Here is a 23,494-nt window from a genome sequence, read left to right as displayed (position 1 = left end):
ATTGCAGAAGTTCTCCCACACGTCAGGCTCCCCAGACTACAGGCCTGGCATCAGGAGGAGGAGCCCCAAGAGAATTTGCCTTTGAAGGCCAGCAGGGCTTGACTGCAGGGGCTCCACAGGACTAGGGGAAACAGAGACTCTACCCTTGGAGGGGGCACACAAGATCTTATGTGCACCAGCACCTAGGGCAAAAGCCGTGACTCCATAGGAGCCTGGGACAGACCTACCTGCTTGTCTTGGAGGGTCTCATGGGATGATGGGGGGCAGCTGTGGCTCTCTCTGGGGTCATAAAAGCTGGGGTGGACATATTGAGAAGTGTGCATCTGCATGAACTCTTGCTGGAGACAGATATTTTGCTTGAATCATTCACACAAACAGCCAGCCTTACCAAACAGCCTATAGGCTCCCGTGTGGAGACGCTTCAGGCCAAACAACCAATGGGGTGGGAACACAGCCCCACCCATCAATAGACAGGCTACCTAAAGACTTCCTGAGCCCACAGCCACCTCTAGACATGCTCCTTTACATGGTGCTGCCCACCAGAGGGCCAAGACCCAGACTCATACACCAGTCAGCAGGCATGGGCCCCTCCTGCTAGGAAGCCTGCACATGGCTCTAGACCATACTCATCCAGGAGAGGGCAGACACCAGAAGGAAGAAAACTACAATCCCACAGCCTGTGGAACTGAGTCCGCAAACAGATCAGAATCTACCACAGGACCAACTGGTCCCTGGCCCTTGGGTGAAAAGAAGGGAGTGTACTGCTAGGACATCCCCTCCAGAGGGACACTTCTCCAAGGTTGAGAAACATAAATAACCTACTACATAAATAAAAATACAATTAGAAATTTAAACAAAATGAGGTAGCAAAGGAATATGGTCCAGACTAAGCAAGAAAAAACAGCAAAAATACAGCTAAGTGAAGTGGAGACAGGCAATATACCTGAGAAAGATTTCAGAGTAATGATCATAAAGATGATCCAAGAACTATGGAAAAGAATGGAGGCACAAACTGAGAATATATGAGAAATGTTTAACAAAGAGCTAGAATACATAAAAAACAAACAAACAAAGGTGAACAAATGAATAACTGAAATGAAAAGTACACAGAAGGAATCAATAAATGAGGCAGAGGAACAGATAAGTGAGCTGGAAGACAGAACGGTGGAAATCACTGCCATGGCACAGAAAAAAGAAAAAAAAGTGGTAACATTAAACACACCAACATTCACATTATAGAAGACCTAGAAGGAGAAGAGAAAGGGCTTGAGAAAATATTTGAAGACATAATAGCTAAAAACTTCCCTACCATGGGAAAGGAAACAGTCACCTAAATCCAGGAAGTACATAGAGCCCCATACAGGATTAAACCAAGTAGGAAGACACCAAGACCCACAGTAATTAAACTGACAAAAAATTAAAGGCAAAGAGAAAATCTAAAAGCAACAAGGCAAAAGCAACAAATAACATACAAGGGACGCTCCATAAGACTATCAGCTGATTTTTCAGTAGAAACACTGCAGGCCAGAAGCAAGTGGCATGATACATTTAAAGTGATGAAAGGGAAAAACCTACAACCAAGAATAGTCTACCCAGCAAGGCTTTCATTCAGATTTGACAGATAAATCAAAAGCTTTACAGAGAAGCAAAAGCTAAAAGAATTCAGCACCACCAAACCAGCTTTACAACAAATGCTAAAGAAACTTCTCTAAGTGGAAAATAAAAGGGCACAACTAGAAAGAAGAAAATTACAACATGGGAAATCTCATGGTAAAGGCAAACATACACTAAAGGCAGGAAATCATCCACACATATATATGATATCAAAACCAGTAGGCATGGGAGGAGGAGAGTACAAATGCAGGATATTTAAAATACATTTGCAATTAAAAGATCAGCAACTTAAAACAATATATAGACTGCTATACCAAAACTTCATGGTAACTGCAAACCAAAAATCTATAATAGATATACACACAAAAAAGAAAAAGGAATCCAAACAAAACACTAAAGGTAGTCATCAAATCACAAGAAGAGAACAAAAGAGGAAGGAAAGGGAAAAAGAAGGCCTACAAAAGCAAATCCAAAACAATTAACAAAATGGAAATAAGAACATACATATCAATAATTACCTTAAATGAAAATGGTTTAAATGCTCCAACCAAAAGACAAAGACTGGCTGAATGGATACAAAACAAGATCCACATACATGCTGTCCACAAGAAACCCACTTTAGATCTAGAGACACATACAGACTGAAAGTGCCAGGATGGAAAAAGGTATTCCACACAAATGGAAATAAAAAGAAAGCTGGTGTAGCAATATTCATATCAGACAAAATAGACTTTAAAATAAGGAATGTTACAACACACAAAAAAGGACACTACATAATGATCAACGGATCAATCCAAGAAGAAGATATAACAATTGTAAATATATATCCATCCAACATAGGAGCACATCAATATATAAGGCAAATATTAACAAAACATAAAAGGAGAAAGCAGCAGAATACACATCCTTCTCAAGTGTACATGGAACAATGGAACATTCTCCAAGATAGATCACATGCTGAGCCACAAAGCAAGCCTCAGTAAATTTAAGAAAAGTGAAATTAGAAATCAACTATGAGAAAAAAAAACCATACAAAAGTGAAGGCTAAACAATATGCTACTAAACAAACAACAAATCACTGAAGAAATCCAACAGGAAATCAAAAAATACCCATAGACAAATGAAAATGAAAACATGACAATTCAAAATCTGTGGAAGGAAAGAAGTTTATAGCAATACAATCGCATATCAGGTAATAAGAAAAATCTCAAATAAACAACCTAATGTTACACCTAAAGCAAGTAGAGAAAGAAGAACCAACAAAACCCAAAATAAGTAGAAGGAAAGAAAGCATAAAAATCAGATCAGAAATAAATGAAAAAGAAATGAAGGAAACAACAGCAAAGATAAATAAAACTAAAAGCTGGTTCTTTGAGAAGGTAAACAAAATAGATAAACCATTAGCCAGACTCATCAAGAAAAAAAGAGAGAAGACTCAAATAAATAGAATTAGAAATGAAAAAGAAGAAATAACAACGGACACTGCAGAAATAAAAAATATCATGAGAGATTACTACAAGCAACTCTATGCCAATAAAATGGACAATCTGGAAGAAATGGACAAATTCTTAGAAATGCACAAACTGCCAAGACTGAATCAGGAAGAAATAGAAAATATAAATAGACCAATCACAAGCAATGAAATTGAAACTGTGATTTAAAATCTTCCAACAAACAAAAGCCCAGGACCACATGGCTTCACAGGCGAATTCTAACAAACATTTAGAGAAGAGCTAACACCTATCCTTCTCAAACTCTTCCAAAATATAGCAGAGGGAGGAACACTCCCCAACTCATTCTACGAGGCCACCATCACCATGATACCAAAACCAGACAAGGATGTCACGAAGAAAGAAAACTACCGGCCAATATCACTGATGAACATAGATGCAAAAATCCTCAACAAAATAGTAGCAGACAGAATCCAACAGCACATTAAATGGATCATACACCATGATCAAGTGAGGTTTATTCCAGGAATGCAAGGATACTTCAATATACACAAATCAATCAACGTGATACACCATATTAACAAACTGAAGGAGAAAACCATATGATCATCTCAATAGATGCAGAGAAAGCTTTTGACAAAATTCAACACCCATATATGATAAAAACCCTGCAGGAAGTAGGCATAGAGGGAACTTTCCTCAACATAATAAAGGCCATATATGACAAACCCACAGCTAACATTGTCCTCAGTGGTGAAAAACTGAAAGCATTTCCACTAAGATCAGGAAAAAGACAAGGCTGCCCACTCTCACCACTCTTATTCAACATAGTTTTGGAAGTTTTAGCCACAGCAATCAGAGAAGAAAAGGAAATAAAAGGAATCCAAATCGGAAAAGAAGAAGTAAAGCTGTCACTATTTGCAGATGACATGATACTATACATAGAGAATCCTAAAGATGCTACCAGAAAACTACTAGAGCTAATCAATGAATTTGGTAAAGTAGCAGGATACAAAACTAATGCACAGAAATCTCTGGCATTCCTATACACTAAGGATGAAAAATCTGAAAGTGAAATCAAGAAAACACTCCCATTTACCACTGCAACAAAAAAGAATAAAATATCTAGGAATAAACCTACCTAAGGAGACAAAAGACCTGTATGCAGAAAATTATACTGATGAAAGAAATTAAAGATGATACAAATAGATGGAGAGGTATACCATGTTCTTGGATTGGAAGAATCAACATTGTGAAAATGACTCTACTACCCAAAGCAATCTACAGATTCAATGCAATACCTATCAAACTACCACTGGCAGTTTTCACAGAACTAGAACAAAAAATTTCACAATTTGTATGGAAACACAAAAGACCCCGAATAGCAAAAGCAATCTTGAGAATGAAAAACGGAGCTGGAGGAGTCAGCCTTCCTGACTTCAGACTATACTACAAAGCTACAGTAATCAGGACAGTATGGTACTGTCACAAAAACAGAAATATAGATCAATGGAACAGGGTTGAAAGCCCAGAGATAAACCCATGCACATATGCTCACCTTATCTTTGATAAAGGAGGCAGGAATGTACAGTGGAGAAAGGACAGCCTTTTCAATAAGTGGTGCTGGGAAAACTGGACAGCTACATGTAAAAGTATGAGATTAGATCACTCCCTAACACCATACACAAAAATAAGCTCAAAATGGATTAAAGACCTAAATGTAAGGCCAGACACTATCAAACTCTTAGAGGAAAACATAGTAAGAACACTCTATGACATAAATCACAGCAAGATCCTTTTTGACCCACCTCCTAGAGAAATGGAAATAAAAACAAAAATAAACAAATGGGACCTAATGAAACTTCAAAGCTTTTGCACAGCAAAGGAAACCATAAACAAGACCAAAAGACAACCCTCAGAATGGGAGAAAATATTTGCAAATGAAGCAACTGACAAAGGATTAATCTCCAAAATTTAAGCAGCTCATGCAGCTTAATAACAAAAAAACAAAAAACCCAATCCAAAAATGCACAGAAGACCTAAATAGACATTTATCCAAAGAAGATATACAGATTGCCAACAAACACATGAAAGAATGCTCAACATCACTAATCATTAGAGAAATGCAAATCAAAACTACAATGAGATATCATCTCACACCAGTCAAAATGGCCATCATCAAAATATCTAGACACAATAAATGCTTCAGAGGGTGTGGAGAAAAGGGAACCCTCTTACACTGTTGGTGGGAATGTAAATTGATACAGCCACTGTGGAGAACAGTATGGAGGTTCCTTAAAAGACTACAAATAGAACTACCATATGACCCAGCAATCCCACTACTGGGCATATACCCTGAGAAAACCATAATTCAAAAAGAATCATGTACCAAAATGTTCATTGCAGCTCTATTTACAATAGCCCAGAGATAGAAACAACCTAAGTGTCCATCATCGGATGAATGGATTAAGAAGATGTGGCACATATATACAATGGTATATTACTCAGCCATAAAAAGAAATGAAATTGAGCTATTTGTAATGAGGTGGATAGACCTAGAGTCTGTCATACAGAGTGAAGTAAGTCAGAAAGAGAGAGACAAATACCTTATGCTAACACATATAGATGGAATTTAAGAAAAAAATATGTCATGAAGAACCTAGGGGTAAAACAGGAATAAAGACACAGACTTACTGGAGAATGGACTTGAGGATATGGGGAGGGGGAAGGGAAAACTGTGACAAAGCGAGAGAGAGGCATGGACATGTATACACTACCAAACGTAAAGTAGATAGCTAGTGGGAAGCAGCCGCATAGCACAGGGAGATCAGCTCGGTGCTTTGTGACCGCCTGGAGGGGTGGGATAGGGAGGGTGGGAGGGAGGGAGACGCAAGCGGGAAGAGATATGGGAACATTTGTATATATATAACTGATTCATTTTGTTGTGAAGCTGAAACTAACATACCATTGTAAAGCAATTATACTCCAATAAAGATGTTTAAAAAAAAAAAGAAAAGATCAAAAAAACTAAAAGCTAGTTTGGTCAAAAGATAAAAAAGAATTGATAAACCTTTCACCAGACTCACCAAGAAAAAAAGTGACAGAGCCCAAATCAATAAAATCAGAAATGAAAAAGGAAAAGTTAAAACCAACACCACAGAAATGCAAAGGATCATAAGAGACTACTACAAGCAATTATATGCCAATAAAATGGATAATTAGAAGAAATGGACAAATTCTTAGAAAGGCACAATTTCCCAAGACTGAACCAGGAAGAAATAAAATATATGAACAGACCAATTACAAGTACTAAAACTGAATCTGTGATTGGAAAACTCCCAACAAACCAAAGTCCAGGACCAGATGACTTCACAGATGAATTCCAGCAAACATTTAGAGAAGAGTTAATATCTATTCTTCCCAAACTATTGCAAAGTATTGCAGAGAAAGGAACACTTCCAAACTCATTCTAAGAGGCCACCATCACCCTGATACCCAAAACAGACAAAGATATCACAAAAAAAGAAAATTACAGGACAATTATCACTGATGAAAATAGAAGCAAAAATCCTCAACAAATACTAGCAAACAGAAGCCAACAATATATTAAAAGAATCTTACACCATGATCAAGTGGGATTTATCCCAGGGATGCAAGGATTTTTCAATATCCACAAATCAATAAGTGTGATACACCACATTAACAAATTGAAGAATAAAAACCATATGATAATCTCAATAAAAAAAAAACTTCTGACAAAATTCAACATCCATTTATTATAAAAACTCTCCAGAATGTGGGCAAAAAGAGAACATGCCTGAACATAATAAATGCCATATATGACAAACCCACAGCTAATATCATATTCAACAGGGAAAAGCTGACACCATTTCCTTTAATATCAGGAACAAGACAAGGATGCTCATTCTTCCCAACTTTATTCAACATAGCTTTGGAAGTCCTAGCCAAGGCAATCACAGAAGAAAAAGATATAAAAGGAAACCAAACTGGAAAAGAAGAAGTAAAACTGTCACTCTTTAAAGATGAAATGACACTATACATAGAAAATCCTAAAGATGCTATCAGAAAACTACTAGAGCTCATCAATGAATCTGACAAAGTTGCAGGCAGGATACAAAATTAATACACAGAAATCTGTTGTATTTCTTTACACTAACAATGAAAGATCAGAAAGAGAAATCAAGGAAAGAATCCCATTCACCACTGCATCAAAAAGAATAAAATACCTAGGAATAAACCTACCTAAAGACGCAAAAGACATGTACTCCCAAAACTATACTATACTGATGAAAGAAAATGAAAACAGCACAGACAGATGGAAACATATACCATGTCCTAGGATTGGAAGAATCAATACTGCTGAAATAACTATACTACCCAAGGCAATCTACAGATTCTATGTAATCCCTATTAAATTACCAAAGGTATTTTTCATAGAATTTTAACAAAAATTTTAAAAATTTGTATGGAAACACAAAAGACCCTGAATAGCCAAAACAATCTTGAGAAAGAAGAGCAGAGCTGGAGGAATCAGGCTCTGTGGCCTCAAACTCTACTACAAAGTTACAGTAATCAAAACAGTATGGTACAGGCACAAAAATAGACATATAGATCAATGGAACAAGATAGAAAGCCCAAAAGTAAACCCAAGCACCTATGGTCAATTAATCTACAACAAAGAAGGCAAGAATATACAATGGAAAAAAGATAGTCTCTACTATAAGTGATGCTGGGAAAACTGGACAGCTACATGTAAAAGAATGAAATTAGAATATTCTCTAACACCATATACAAAAATCAACTCAGAATGGATCAAAAAGGTATGTGTAAAACCAAAGAACTCCTAGAAGAAAACACAGGCAGAATATTCTTTGACATAAATCGCAATATCTTTTTAGATACATCTCCTAGAGTAATGGAGATAAAAACAAAAATAAACAAAAGGGACCTAATTAAACTTAAGAGCTTGTGCACAGCATAGGAAACCATAAACAGAATGAAAAGACAACCTACAGAATGGGAGAAAATATTTGAAAATGATGTGACCGACAAGGGATTAATCTACAAAATATACAAACAGCTCATATACCTTAATATCAAAAAAAAACCCAAACAACCCAATCAAAAAATGTGCAGAAGACCTAAACAGACATTTCTCCCAAGAAGACATACAGATGGCCAACAGGCACATGAAAAAATGCCCAACATCACTAATTATTAAAGAAATGCAGATCAAAACTACAATGAGGTATCATCTCACTGTGGTCAGAAGGGCCATCATCAAAGTGTCTACAAATAGTAAATGCTGGAGTTGGTGTGGAGGAAAAGGAACCCTCCTACACTGTTGATGGAAATATAAATTGATACAGCCACTATGGAGAACAATATAGAGGTTCCTTAAACCACTAAAAATAGAGCTACCAGATGCTCCTGCAATCCCACTCCTGGACATATATCTGGAGAAAACCATAATTTGAAAAGGTACATGCACCCCAATGTTCACTGCAGGATTATTTTCAACAGCCAAGACATGGAAGCAACCTAAATTTCCATTGACAGATGAGTGAATAAGATATGGTGTGTGTATGTATGTGTGTGTGTGTATATATATATATATATATATATATATATGCATGCATACAATAGAATATTACTCAGCCATAAAAAAAGAATGAAATCATGCCATTTGTAGCAACATGAATGGACCTACAAGTTATCATACTAAGTAAAGTAAGTAAAGTAAGCCAGACAGAGTAAGACACAGAAAGACAAATACACTGCTTATGTGTGCAATCTTAAAAAATAAAAAAAATGAACTTATTTACAAAACAAATACAAAAAGAAAACAAAGAAAATGAAACACAGATAAAGAAAACAAACTTATGGTTACCAGTGGGGAAAGAGGGAGGATCGGAGGTTGGGATTAACATATACTCACTTCCATGTATAGAAAAGATAACCAACAATGACCTACTGTATAGCACAGAGAACTATAATCAACATTTTGAAATAAGGGAAAAGAATCTGAAAAAGAATATACATTTATACATATATATAAATACATACTGTATACAGTATCTATAACTGTATCGCTGTACTGTATACCTGAAACTGACATGACATTGGAAATCAGCTACACTTCAATAAAATTTAAAAAATAAAACAAAACAACAAAAATAGAACATTGGTTTTGTTTAAGAATTAAATATGCCCAAGTAAAAATACTCATCATAGAAGATTCTCTTCTCTCATGCTAGCCATGTGATCTAGTTCTGGTGGTAGAAGTCTTTCAGGTGGAATACCTAGAGGAGCTACTCTTTTCCTAATACAAAAAGGTAGACTTAGCTAACATGTGCTTTGTGTTCCTAACAATCCCCTTCCGCCTGATGTAAGCACATGCCTGGACATGAAAAAGCTCACTTCCTATGAGGGAAAATGTTCATTTGTTAAAGATACATAGCAGGAAGCTAGAATAAAGCTTGGTCCTTCACAACTTCCTTGAGAAGCTACACAGAAGGATTGCCTACCTCTAAATTCTTTGTTTCACAACAAAAATAAAATCCATTTAGCTTGCTTTCTATTACATGCAATCAAAAAACAATGCCAATTGATAGCACTGATTCCTTGCCCAGATCACTCCTATCTTAAAATTATAACTATATATCCCCTACTATATGTTTTTAGATTTTTAGATTAAAAAGCACTTCAAATTTCTAGCTACTTTGGTTTCATATAGTGAAGAAGTACTTGTGTTTTCCCATTTCTTCAAGATATAATTTCCAACTAGACACCAAAAAACCAAAGTCTATAAATTATATGTCACAGTTAAGAATAAACAGGTTCCTTCTAGACAGCTTCATTGTGTTATAGGGCACAAGTTTTTTGTTTGTTTGTTTGTTTTTAACATCTTTATTGGAGTATAACTGCTTTACAATGGTGTGTTAGTTTCTGCTTAACAACAAAGTGAATCAGTTATACATATGCATATATCCCCATGTCTCTTCCCTCTTGCATCTCCATCCCTCCCACCCTCCCTATCCCACCACTCTAGGTGGTCACAAAGCACTGAGCTGATCTCCACGTGCTATGTGGCTGCTTCGCACTAGCTATCTGTTTTACGTTTGGTAGTGTATATATGTCCATGCCACTCTCTCGCTTTGTCCCAGCTTACCCTTTCCCCTCCCCGTATCCTACAGTTCATTTTCGAGTAGGTCTGCATCTTTATTCCCGTCTTGCCCCAAGGTTCCTCATGAGCTTTTTTTTTTTTTTTTAGATTCCATATGTATGTGTTAGCATAGGGTATTTGTTTTTCTCTTTCTCACTTACTTCACTCTGTATGACAGTCTCTAGGTCCATCCGCCTCACAACAAATAACTCAGTTTCATTCCTTTTTATGGCTCAGTAATATTCCATTGTATATATGTATCACATCTTAATTATTCTTTCATCGGTTGATGGGCATTTAGGTTGTTTCCATGTTCTAGCTATTGTATATAGAGCTGCAATGAACATTTTGGTACATGACTCTTTTTAATTTATGGTTTTCTCAGGGTATATGCCCAGTAGTGGGATTGCTGGGTTGTGTGGTAGTTCTATTTGTAGTTTTTTAAGGAACACCCATACTGTTCTCCATAGTGGCTGTATCAATTTACATTCCAACCAACAGTGCAAGAGGGTTCCCTTTTCTCCACACCCTCTCCAGCATTTATTGTTTCTAGATTTTTTGATGATGACCATTCTGACTGCTGTGAGAAGTTATCTCATTGTAGTTTTGAGTTGCATTTCTCTAACAATTAATGATGTTGAGCATTCTTTCATGTGTCTGTTGGCAATCTGTATATCTTCTTTGGAAAATGTCTATTTAGGTCTTCTGCCCATTTTTGGATTGGGTTGTTTGTTTTTTTGATATTGAGCTGCATGAGCTGTTTGTAAATTTTGGAGATTCATCCTTTATCAGCTGCTTCATTTGCAAATATTTTCTCCCATTCTCAGAGTTGTCTTCTCATCTTGTTTATGGGTTACCTTGCTGTGCAAAAGCTTTGAAGTTTCATTAGGTCCCATTTATTTATTTTTGTTTTTATTTCCATTTCCCAAGGAGGTGGGTCAAAGAGAATCTTGCTGTGATTTATCTCATAGAGTGTTCTACCTATGTTTCCCTCTAAGAGTTTGATGGTGTCTGGCCTTACATTTAGGTCTTTAGTCCATTTTGAGCTTATTTTTGTGTATGGTGTTAGGGAGTGTTCTAATTTCATTCTTTTACATGTAGCTGTCCAGTTTTCCCAGCAGCACTTATTGAAGAGGCTGTCATTTCTCCACTGTACAGTCTTGCCTCCTTTATCAAAGATAAGGTGACCATATGTGCGTGGGTTTATCTCTGGGGTTTCTATCCTGTTCCATTGACCTATATTTCTGTTCCTGTGCCAGTACCATACTGTCTTGATTACTGTAGCTTTGTAGTATAGTCTGAAGTCAGGGAGCCTGATTCCTCCAGCTCCATTTTTCTTTCTCAAGATTGCGTTGGCTATTCGGGGTCTTTTGTGTTTCCATACAAATTGTAAAATTTTTTGCTCTAGTTCTGTGAAAAATGCCAGTGGTAGTTTGATAGGGATTGCATTGAATCTGTAGATTGCTTTGGGTAGTAGAGTCATTCTCAAAACGTTGATTCTTCCAATCCAAGAACATGGTATATCTCTCCATCTGTTTGTAACATCTTTAATTTCTTTCATCAGTGTCTTATAATTTTCTACATACAGGTCTTTTGTCTCCTTAGGTAGATTTATTCCCAGGTATTTTATTCTTTTTGTTGCAGTGGTAAATGGGAGTGTTTCCTTAATTTCTCTTTCAGATATTTCATCATTAGTGTATAGGAATGCAAAAGATTTCTGTGCATTAATTTTGTATCCTGCTACTTTACCAAATTCATTGATTAGCTCTAGTAATTTTCTGGTAGCATCTTTAGGATTCTCTATTTATAGTATAATCTCACCTGCAAACAGTGACAGCTTTACTTATTCTTTTCCGATTTGGAATCCTTCTATTTCTTTTTCTTCTCTGATTGCTGTGGCTAAAACTTTCAAAACTATGTTGAATAATAGTGGTGATAGTGGGCAACCTTTTCTTGTTCCAGATCTTAGAGGAAATGGTTTCAGTTTTTCACCATTAAGAACAATGTTAGCTGTGTGTTTCTCATATATGGCCTTTATTATGTTGAGGTAAATTCCTTCTACACCTATTTTCTGGAGTGTTTTTATCATAAGTGGGTGTTGAATTTTGTCAAAAGTTTTTTTTCTGCATCTATTGAGATGATCATATGGTTTTTCTCCTGCAATTGGTTAATATGCTTTATCACACTGATTGATTTGCGTATATTGAAGAATCCTTGCATTCCTGGGATAAACCCCATTGATTATAGTGTATGATCCTTTTAATGTGGTGTTGGATTCTGTTTCCTAGTATTTTGTTGAGGATTTATGCATCTATGTTCATCAATGATATTGGCCTGTAGTTTTCTTTCTTTGTGATATCTTTGGTTTTGGTATCAGATTGATGGTGGCCTCGTAGAATGAGTTTGGGAGTGTTCCTCCCTCTGCTATATTCTGGAAGAGTTCGAGAAGGATAGGTGTTAGCTCTCCTCTAAATGTTTGATAGAATTCGCCTGTGCAGCCATCTGGTCCTGGGCTTTTGTTTGTTGGAAGATTTTTAATCACAGTTTCAATTTCAGTGCTTCTGATTGGTCTGTTCATATTTTCTACTTCTTCCTGGTTCAGTCTCAGAAGGTTGTGCATTTCTAAGAATTTGTCCATTTCTTCCAGGTTGTCCACTTTATTGGCATACAATTGCTTGTCGTAATCTCTCATGATCCTTTGTATTTCTGCAGTGTCAGTTGTTACTTCTCCTTTTTCATTTCTAATTTTATTGATTTGAGTCTTCTCCCTTTTTTTCTTGTTGAGTCTGGCTAATGGTTTATCCATTTTTTTATCTTCTCAAAGAACCAGCTTTTAGTTTTATTGATCTTTGCTGTTATTTCCTTCATTTCTTTTTCATTTATTTCTGATCTGATCTTTATGATTTCTTTCCTTCTGCTACCTTTGGGGTTGTTTTGTTCTTCTTCTCTAATTGCTTTAGGTGTAAAGTTAGGTAGTTTATTTGAGAGGTTTCTTGTTTCTTAAGGTAGGATTTATTGCTATAAACTTCCCTCTTAGAACTGCTTTTGCTGCGTCCCATAGGTTTTGGGTTGTCGTGTTTTCATTGTCATTTGTTTCTACGTATTTTTTGATTTGCTCTTTGATTTCTTCAGTGATTTCTTGGTTATTAAGTAGTGTGTTGTTTAGCCTCCATGTGTTTGTATTTCTTACAGATTTTTTTTTTCCTGAAATTGATATCTAGTCTCATAGCATTGTGGTAAGAAAAGATACAGGATATGATTTCAATTTGCTTAAATTTACCATGGCTTGATTTGTGACCCAAGATATGATCTATCCTGGAGAATGTTCCATGAGCGCTTGAGAAGAATGTGTATTCTGTTGTTTTTGGATGGAATGTCCTATAAATATCAATGAAGTCCATCTTGTTTAATGTATCATTTAAGGCTTGTGTTTCCTTATTTATTTTCATTTTGGATGACCTATCCATTGGTGAAAGTAGGGTGTTAAAGTCCCCTACTATGAATGTGTTACTGTCGATTTCCCCTTTTATCGCTGTTAGTATTTGCCTTATGTATTGAGGTGCTCCTATTCTGGGTGCATAAATATTTCCAATTGTTATATCTTCTTCTTGAATTGACCCCTTGATCATTATGTAGTGTCTTTCTTTGTCTCTTATAATAGTCTTTGTTTTAAAGTCTATTTTGTCTGATATGAGAGTTGATACTCCAGCTTTCTTTTGATTTCCATTTGCATGGAATATCTTTTTCCATCCCCTCACTTTCTGTCTGTATGTGTCCCTAGGGCTGAAGTGGATCTCTTGTAGACAGCATATATATGGGTCTTGTGTTTGTATCGTTTCAGCCAATCTGTGTCTTTTGGTGGGAGCATTTAATCCATTTACATTTAAGGTAATTATCGATATGTATGTTCTAATTACCATTTTCTTAAATTGTATTTGGTTTATTATTGTAGGTCTTTTCCTTCTCTTGTGTTTCCTGCCTGGAGAAGTTCCTTTAGCATTTGTTGTAAAGCTGGTTTGGTGGTGCTGAATTCTCTTAGCTTTTGCTTGTCTGTAAAGGTTTTAATTTCTCCATTGAGTCTGAATGAGATCCTTGCTGGGTAGAGTAATCTTGGTTGAAGGTTTTTCTCCTTCTTCACTTTTAATATGCCCTGCCACTCCCTTCTAGCTTGCCGAGTTTCTGCTGAAAGATCGGCTGTTAACCTTATGGGGATTCCCTTATGTTTTATTTGTTGTTTTTTCCTTGCTGCTTCTAATATTTTTTCTTTGATTTTAATTTTTGACAGTTTGATTATTATGTGTCTTGGTATGTTTCTCCTTGGATTTATCCTGTATGGGACTCTGCACTTCCTGGACTTCATTAACTATTTTCTTTCCCATATTAGGGAAGTTTTCAACTATAATCTCTTCAAATATTTTCTCAGTCCCTTTATTTTTCTCTTCTTCTTCTGAGACCCCTATATTTCGAATGTTCATGCGTTTAATGTTGTCCCAGAGGTCTCTGAGACTGTCCTCAATTCTTTTTATTCTTTTTTCTTTATTCTGCTCTGCAGTAGTTATTTCCACTATTTTATCTTCCAGATCACTTATCCGTTTTTCTGCCTCAGTTATTCTACTACTGATCCCTTCTAGAGAATTTTTAATTTCATTTATTGTTTTGTTCATCAGTGTTTGTTTGCTCTTTTGTTCTTCTAGGTACTTGTTAAACGTTTCTTTTATTTTCTCCATTCTATTTCCAAGATTTTAGATCATCTTTACTATCATTATTCTGAATTCTTTTTCAGATAGACTACCTATTTCCTCTTCATTTGTTAGGTCTGGTGGGTTTTTGCCTTGCTCCTTCATCTGCTGTGTGTTTCTCTGTCTTCTCATTTTGCTTAACTTACTGTGTTTGGCGTCTTTTTTTCACAGACTGCAGGTTCGCAGTTTGTGTTGTTTTTGGTGTCTGTCCCCAGTGGCTAAGTTTGGTTCAGTGTGTTGTGTAGGCTTCCTGGTGGAGGGGATTAGTGCCTGTGTTCTGGTGGATGAGGCTGGATCTTGTCTTTCTGGTGGGTATGTCCACGCCTGGTGGTGTGTTTTGGGGTGTCAGTTGCCTTATCATGATTTTAGGCAGCCTCTGTGCTGTGGATGGGGTTGTGTTCCTAGGTGTTTGGCATAGGGTGTCCAGCACTGTAACTTGTTCGTCGTTGAGTGGAGCTGGGTCTTGGCATTGAGACGGAGATCTCTGGGAGATTTTCACCATTTGATATTACGTGGAGCTGGGAGGTTTCTTGTGGATCAGTGTCCTGAACTTGGATCTCCCACCTCAGTGGCACAGCCCTGATGCCTGGCTGGAGCACCAACAGCCTCTCCTCCACACGGCTCAGAATAAAAGGGAGAAAAGAAGAAGGAAAGAAAGAAAGAAAAAGAAAGAAAGAAAGAAAGAAAGAAGATTAAAAAAACAAAATAAAGTTATTAAAATAAAAAAAATAAGGAATAATTATTAAATAAATAAATAAAAAATAAACTGGACAGACAGAACCTGAGCACAAATGGTAAAAGCAAAGCTATACAGACAAAATCACACACAGAAGCATACACATACACACTCACAAAAGGAGAAAAAGTAAAAAAAATATATATATATTGTTGCTCCCAAAGTCCAGCTCCTCAATTTGGGATGATTCGTTGTCTACTCAGGTATTCCACAGATTCAGGGTACATCAAGTTGATTGTGTAGATTTAATCCACTGCTCCTGAGGCTGCTGGGAGAAATTTCCCTTTCTCTTATTTCTTTGCACAGCTCCTGGGGTTCAGCTTTGGATTTGGATCTGCCTCTGTGTGTAGGTCGCCTGAGGGCATCTATTCTTCGCTCAGACAGGACGGTGTTAAAGAAGCAGCAGCTTCGGGGCTCTGGCTCCCTCGGGCTGGGTAGAGGGTGGGTTATGGAGTGCGGGGCGAGCTTCTGGTGGCAGAGGCCGGCGTGACGTTGCACCAGCCTGAGGCACGCCATGCGTTCTCCAGGGGAAGCTGCCCCTGGAGCACGGGACCCTGGCAGTGGCAGGCTGCACAGGCTCCTGGGAGGGATGGTGTGGATAGTGACCTGTACTTGCAAACAGGCTTCTTATTTGCTGCAGCAGCAGCCTTAGCATCTCATGCCCATCTCTGGGGTCCACGCTGATATCCGCAGCTCACGCCCGTCTCTGGAGCTCCTTTAAGCGGTGCTCTTAATCCCCTCTCCTCCCATACCAGGAAACAAAGAGGCAAGAAAATGTCTCTTGTCTTTTCGGCAGCTCCAGACTTTATCCTGGACTCCCTCCCAGCTAGCTGTGGTGCACTAGCCCCCTTCAGACTGTGTTCATGCAGCCAACCCCAGTCCTCTCCCTGGGATCCGACCGAAGCCTGAGTGTCAGCTCCCAGCCCCCACCCATCCCGGCGGGTGAGCAGACAAGCCTCTTGGGCTGGTGAATGCTGGTCGGCACCAATCCTCTGTGCAGGAATCTCTCCGCTTTGCCCTCCGCACCCCTGTTGCTGCGCTCTCCTCCACGGCTGTGAAGCCACCCGCAGTCTCTGCCCGCAAAGGGGCTTCCTAGTGTGTGGAAACCTTTCCTCCTTCACAGCTTCCTCCCACTGGTGCAGGCCCTGTCCCTATTTTGTCTCTGTTTTTTCTTTTGCCCTACCCAGGTACGTGGGGAGTTTCTTGCCTTTTCGGAGGTCTGAGGTCTTCTGCCAGCGTTCAGCAGGTGTTCTGTAGGAGTTGTTCCACATGTAGATGTATTTCTAATGTATTTGTGGGTAGGAAGGTGATCTCCACGTCTTACTCTTCCGCCATCTTGAAGCTCCTCTTCTGGGCACAAGTTTTTTGTTTTTGTTTTTTTTTCGGTATGCGGGCTTCTCACTGTTGCGGCCTCTCCCGTTGCGGAGCACAGGCTCCAGACACGCAGGCTCAGCGGCCATGGTTCATGGGCCCAGCTGTTCCATGACATATGGGATCTTCCCGGACCGGGGCACAAACCCATGTCCCCTGCATCAGCAGGTGGACTCTCAACCACTGTGCCACCAGGGAACAGGCACAAGTTTTAATCACATTAATTTGTTCTTTTAGAATGAACATAGACTTCTTAAATTTCTACGTCCATGCCCTTCTGATAAAAGAATAATACTTACTGAAAAAATTGTGTGAACTATTATGAGGTTCATTATAATTTTTCAGTTTTCATAATGTTCTTATACTCAATAAGTGGAACTAAATGTTTTGAAAATGTATTTCAAACACTACTAAATAAATAAATATCCCCATAGGTTGTCATTTATTACTTTCTCAAGTGTTTGTTTATACTGCTATAAATTAAATAAAATCTTTCAATAATCAACGAATAACCAAAAGAACATTGCTTCTATCAAAAATAATGAATAAAAATTTATAGGTAAACTGAAAAACTTTTATTCAAATAGATTTTTTTAAATCTCTACAACTCATAAAAATTTTGCTGGAATTTGGTGTACCTATATCTTTTTCAGGCTTACTCCAGTTGTATGCATTATATTAATGCTTTCTCCACTACATTTTTCTTCAATTATTCCCTTTTTAATCTCTTTTTAAAAAATTAAAACTAATTTCCCTCAGCTTAAAAATACATTATAGTATCATGTCACATTTTTTAAGGCTTTCCATTAATCTTATTGTCTACAGTTAAGACATTATGTTTCTTTTGTCCAAAATTTTCTCAGAAAAGTTTCTATACTTGGCAATCACGTATTAACCATTACAATTTCATATATACCCCTACAAGTTAGTGAAATTCCAAAGATGTAATAACCTCTTCACTATCAAAAAGACTTTCAAAATAGTTTTGCATCAGTGCTACCTTTTATTGGCTCTTTAAAAACATTATTCTATTTTAAATCACTCTTTTCTCTTAAGTGGTAATAAACCATGCCTCTGTTTTTCCCCCTATGTCATTGGATCAATCTCTGTTTTCCTCATTATTTCCACTGCTTTCTATGCACAAAATGAGACTGCACTCTAAGGCTCTGTCCTTAGCTCTTAGACTTTATTGATCCCTACATTTTTGTGTGACAGCTTGGCTTCAACTATGAGCTCGAGCAAATGACTATTGGATTTACATCTTAGACCTAGAACACTATTTCTGAATTTTAGTTCTTCATTTCCAATGCCTGGCTGATATCTCAATATCAATATCCTGCCTCAAATAAACATGACCAAACTTAACTTTCTACCAAAACTCTTCAAATGCCACCATTTCTGTTAACTAGGTTATTTATTTCCCTGATTACTGATTCCCAAAGTTCAAAATGCCAGAGGAGTCTTTCTTCACTTATTCTTCTCCTATTGCAATCAATTTTTTTAAAAAATCTTGCCAAATCTTTGTACTGGTCCTTTGTAATGTAATGTTGATTGTAGGACTAAGACCAAGACAGACCTGAAATCTCACCTTCATGACTGTCTAGATGTCTTAGATAAGTTCCTAAACCCCACTATATTTAATTTTCTTCCATAAAATAAGAGTAATACCTTTCCAAATCAAAGGACATGATGAATAGATAAAACACTTTTCAGAAAGTCCTTCCCCATCCACCCTAGCTGAAGTATTAGCCTAAATCTCTACCCGTTTCATCCTATGTTACCATTTTATTTTATTTAGAAATTAACACTATCTGACATTCTATGGTTGACTGATTGACTGTTTTTTGCTTACAAGTTTATTCCCTATGTCTTTCCACTGGAGTTCATGAGAGCAGGACCTTTGTCAGTATTATTTACCACAGAATCCAAAATAATCCCTCTCACATATTAGGTGCTCAATACATATTTGGTAAAGGAATGAAGGAATAAAATACATGAAGTGCCTGACACAATGGCTTCTAGAGTGTCTGTCCTCTACTTTATGCTGTCTTCTTTATTCTTTGCCACTGCTATCTTCCTGTATCAACCCTAATCACATCATTTCTGGCCTACAATAATTGGTCTCTCTGCCCTCATCTGTCTCTTAATCCCCATTAATCTGCTAGTAAAATCTGGATTAATCTCTTTTAAAAAAACTTTTTATTTATAAAAACAAGTTATTCATAGACACCAACTATGACAGAATGTCTTTTAATTTCCTACTCAAACTACTTCAACAGCTCTTCATAACATTTATTAAGAAGTCTAAACTCCTTAGTATATCATCCAAGATTCTTTTTAGTACTCCCCCCCGTCTCTAATTTCCAACTAATTCCTTATACAAAACTCAGTCATTTTGATTGTCCTTAAAAGGGTCATGTCTGTTCCTACCTTTGATTACACCATACCACACAACTAGAATACCTAAATGAAATTCTTCCTTTAGAGCCCTGGTTAAGATACCATACTTAAATACTGCCTTGTTTTATATTTCCCTATGTTTTTTAAACTATTATTATAGAATCATTAATATACTCATAATTTTTAAAGAATCATATGCAGCTATAAAAAGTCTTTCAACTTTCTAATCTCTAGCCTTCCCATGTATAATCACTGTTTATTGTTTATATATCCTTTCAGATGTGATTAATATTCAAATGCTTTTAGATTTTTCATCAATATTCAATGTTTATATATGTAGAATTATATATACTTACAACATATTATAAGCACTGTTCTGAAACATACATCTTTACTTTCTATATCATGTACCTGACTTGTCTAACACCTGCAGAATTAACCACTGATTTTGAATACTTACATGACTTATTTGCTCTAATATTCATATGACATGAAGCATGTTTTCTTCTATTTTTGTCTATCCATTTAAGTATTTTGTAACCTCCAACTAGATATCAAATTTCCCAAATACTTCTTTCAACATTTTAAAAGTCAACATACAATGGTGATTTGAACATGTAATGTCACCACATTAACTATTTAGAAATTGAATATTTTATCCTCTTCCATTAAAAATCCAAATAATAATCAAATGCCTGGAATTAAACATTGAAAAACAATAAACTATTTCCTAATGGAATCATTCAAATATGGAAAAAAAAAACAGATCCACTTTCAATGAAAAAACAAATATTCTGAGTCAACCAAAAACTTCTAAAACTAAGAAATGAGAATAGCAAAGTGGCAGAATATCAGATTAAATAAAATTTTAATTGTATTTCTATATGCTAATAAAAAACAATCCAAAATGAAATTAATAAATGATTCCATTCATAATATCACAAAAATAAATAAAATGCATAGAAATAAATTTTAAAAAATTAAGTGAAAGACTTGTACACTGAAAACAACAAAACTGAGAGAATTAAAGAGTACTTAAATAAAATGACAGTTCATGTTCAAGGACAAGAATACTATTATAATGATGGTAATTCTCCACAAATTGATCTGTAAATTCAATGGAATACTTATCACTATCCCAGCAGGAATCATTGTAGAAACTGACAAGCTGATCCTAAAATTCATTTGTAAATGCAAGGAACCCTGAATAGCCAAAGCAATATTGAAAAAGAAGAGCAAAGTTGGAGAACTCACACTTTCCTATTTTGAAACTTAACTACAAAGCTACAGTAATCAAGACTGTGTAGTACTGCCATAAGGACAGCTATATAGACCACTGGAATATAACTGAGAGTCTAGAAATAAATGCTTACATTTATGGCCAACTGATCTTTAACAAAAAATATCAAGGCAATTCACTGGGGGAATGGGGCTGGTATAATTGAATATCCACATGCAAAAAATGAACTTAGACTCTTACTTCACACCATGTAAAAAAATTCATTCAAGATCAAAAATAGATATAAATTTCAGAGATATAATTATTAAAATTTTAGAACATAAAAGAAAAATTTTTTAGCCCTGAATTAGGCAGAGTTCTTAGATATAACACCAAAAGCATGATCCATAAAACAAAAAATTCTAAATTGGACTTCATAAAACTCAAAAGTTTTTGCTTCAAAAAAGACCATTAAGAAAATGAAAAGACAAGCTATAGGCTAGGAGAAAATATTTGCAATTCTTCTATCTGATAGAGGACTTATACCCAGATATCTGCTGTTACAAATCAATAATAAGACAAACACCCACTTTAAAAATGGGCAAAAAATTTGTATAGACATTGGACCAAAGAAGATATATGCATAGTTAATAAGGAGATGAAAAGATGCTTATCATCATCATTACTTTTTAGAGATATACAAATTAAAACCATTGTGAAATACCCTTTACACCTACTAGAATGTCTATGGTGCAAAAGATAGAAAATACTGTTTGCAAGGATATACAGAAAATGGAAACTTCATGCATCAGTGGTTTACACTTTTTAGAAAACAATTCAGTTTCTTAAAAAGTTAAACATAAACTTACCATACATCCCAGCAACTGCACTCCTAAGTATCTACCCAAAGAAAATGAAAATATATGTCTACACAAAGACATGTAAGTAGGTGTTTACAGCAGCATTTTCATAATAACAAAAACTAGAAATAATCCAAATGTCCATTGGTGAATGGACAAAGAAAATGTAATATATTCACATAATGGAATAATACTCAGCAATCAAAAGGAACAAACTACTGATACATGCTACAACATGAATAAGGCTCAAACACACCACCCTAGGTGAAAGAAGGCAGGTGATAAAGACTACATATTCTATGATTCCATTTTTATAAAATGTTTAGAAAAACAAATTAATAGAGACAGAAAAGAGATCAATGGTTACCTAGAACCAAGTTGGGAGTGGGGATTAACTGCAGATGGGAAGGAAGGAAACTGGTGGAGTGGTGGGAATTCCTAACACTGGATTGTGAAGATAGTTATACAGCACTGTTAATTTACCAAGATTATGGAATCATACATGTAAGATGGGTGAAGTATACAGTATGTAAGCTATACCTCCTTAAAGCTATTGAAACATAATGGAGACCCAAAAAAGTCAAATATTTGTTTCTCTACAATTTGATAATCCTAAACTCAATAATTTTTAGCAGTAGGCATATAGGCTTTTTTTTTTTTTTTTTTTGCGGTACGCAGGCCTCTCACTGCTGTGGCCTCTCCCGTTGCGGAGCACAGACTCCGGACGCGCAGGCTCAGCGGCCATTGCTCATGGGCCCAACCGCTCCGCGGCATGTGGGATCTTCCCGGCCCGGGGCACGAACCCGTGTCCCCTGCATCGGCAGGCGGACTCTCAACCACTGCGCCACCAGGGAAGCCCGGCATATAGGCTTTTATAATTTTTTAGTTATAAGACATTCCTAATATATTCACTAGTTTACTATATTTTATGTAAATGATAACAAATACTGGTTTATATAATTTAGGTAAAGAATTTAGAAGCTAAAATTTTACTTCTATACATTTATTTAAAATGAAACCGTAATGAAGCCAATTACCTTTTTCAAAGCAGGGCAGAAATTAAAGAAAAGTCGGTGGTTATATGTTTTGAATCTTTCAGGAAGATGCCAGCTCTGAATTATTTCTTCATCAGAAATCACATGATGATCCAGTGCTTTGAGAGACCATATACTGTTGACAAGAACATGTCTATATCCTTTTTTAAGGCTTACTGGACAATCAAACATAGTGAGGGCAATGAGGCTTGGACAAGCAGATAACATACATACATTCTTTAACTTTGCAAGCCCATTGTCATGTAGATAGAGAAGTTTTAGGTTCTTCAATCCACTCCAAAATCTGGTATCTGGTAGACTCTTGATCTGAAATATCATTAATAATAATATGTTAAATACAAATATAAATTTTCCATGAATTACACTGAAAAAGGAAAAATATTAAACATCTTCTATAGGTCAATATTTTCCCAAATGGCAAATTTCTCATTAGTAAGCAAAAACAGAATTTCTAATTACCCAAATGATGACTGGGGTAAAGCAAAATACACTAGGTGTCTGTAATTACTAGTGTAATTAAATAAACAAACATATATACTCCATTCAATAAAAGTCCCTTTGTAATAAGCAAACTCTTTAAACTTTTATAAAATATTTTCCTTACATGAAAAACTTAAGAGGTCAAATCAATCAATGTTATAGTGATACTCCACATTAACAAAATGAAGGATAAATATCATACGATCATCACAATAGATATAGAAAAAGTATTTGACAAAATTCAACATCCACAAAAGACAACCCTCAGAATGGGAGAAAATATTTGCAAATGAAGCAACTGACAAAGGATTAATTTCCAAAATTTACAAACAGCTCATGTAGCTCAATAACAAAAAAAAAAACAACCCAATCCAAAAATGGAC

At 36.2% G+C, this 23,494-nt stretch overlaps 1 protein-coding gene across 1 annotated transcript in view; it reads right to left on the bottom strand.

Annotated features, from left to right (window-relative positions):
* The window catches only part of LRRIQ3 (leucine rich repeats and IQ motif containing 3), a gene marked incomplete at both ends in the record, with an annotated part of 212,145 nt that overhangs the window by 183,965 nt on the left and 4,686 nt on the right, over positions 1-23,494 (bottom strand). Inside the window, one exon of the mRNA XM_082863265.1 lies at positions 22,614-22,937. Within this exon, the coding sequence (XP_082719391.1) occupies positions 22,614-22,937 (324 nt within the window). The remainder of the gene's footprint in view (positions 1-22,613; positions 22,938-23,494) is intronic.

The sequence above is a fragment of the Leucopleurus acutus genome, assembly GCF_964270905.1.
Source record: "Leucopleurus acutus genome assembly, chromosome: 2".
NCBI lineage: Eukaryota > Metazoa > Chordata > Mammalia > Artiodactyla > Delphinidae > Leucopleurus > Leucopleurus acutus.
The sequence above is the reverse complement of the archived record's forward strand: the minus strand, read 5'-3'. Positions and strand labels throughout refer to the sequence as shown.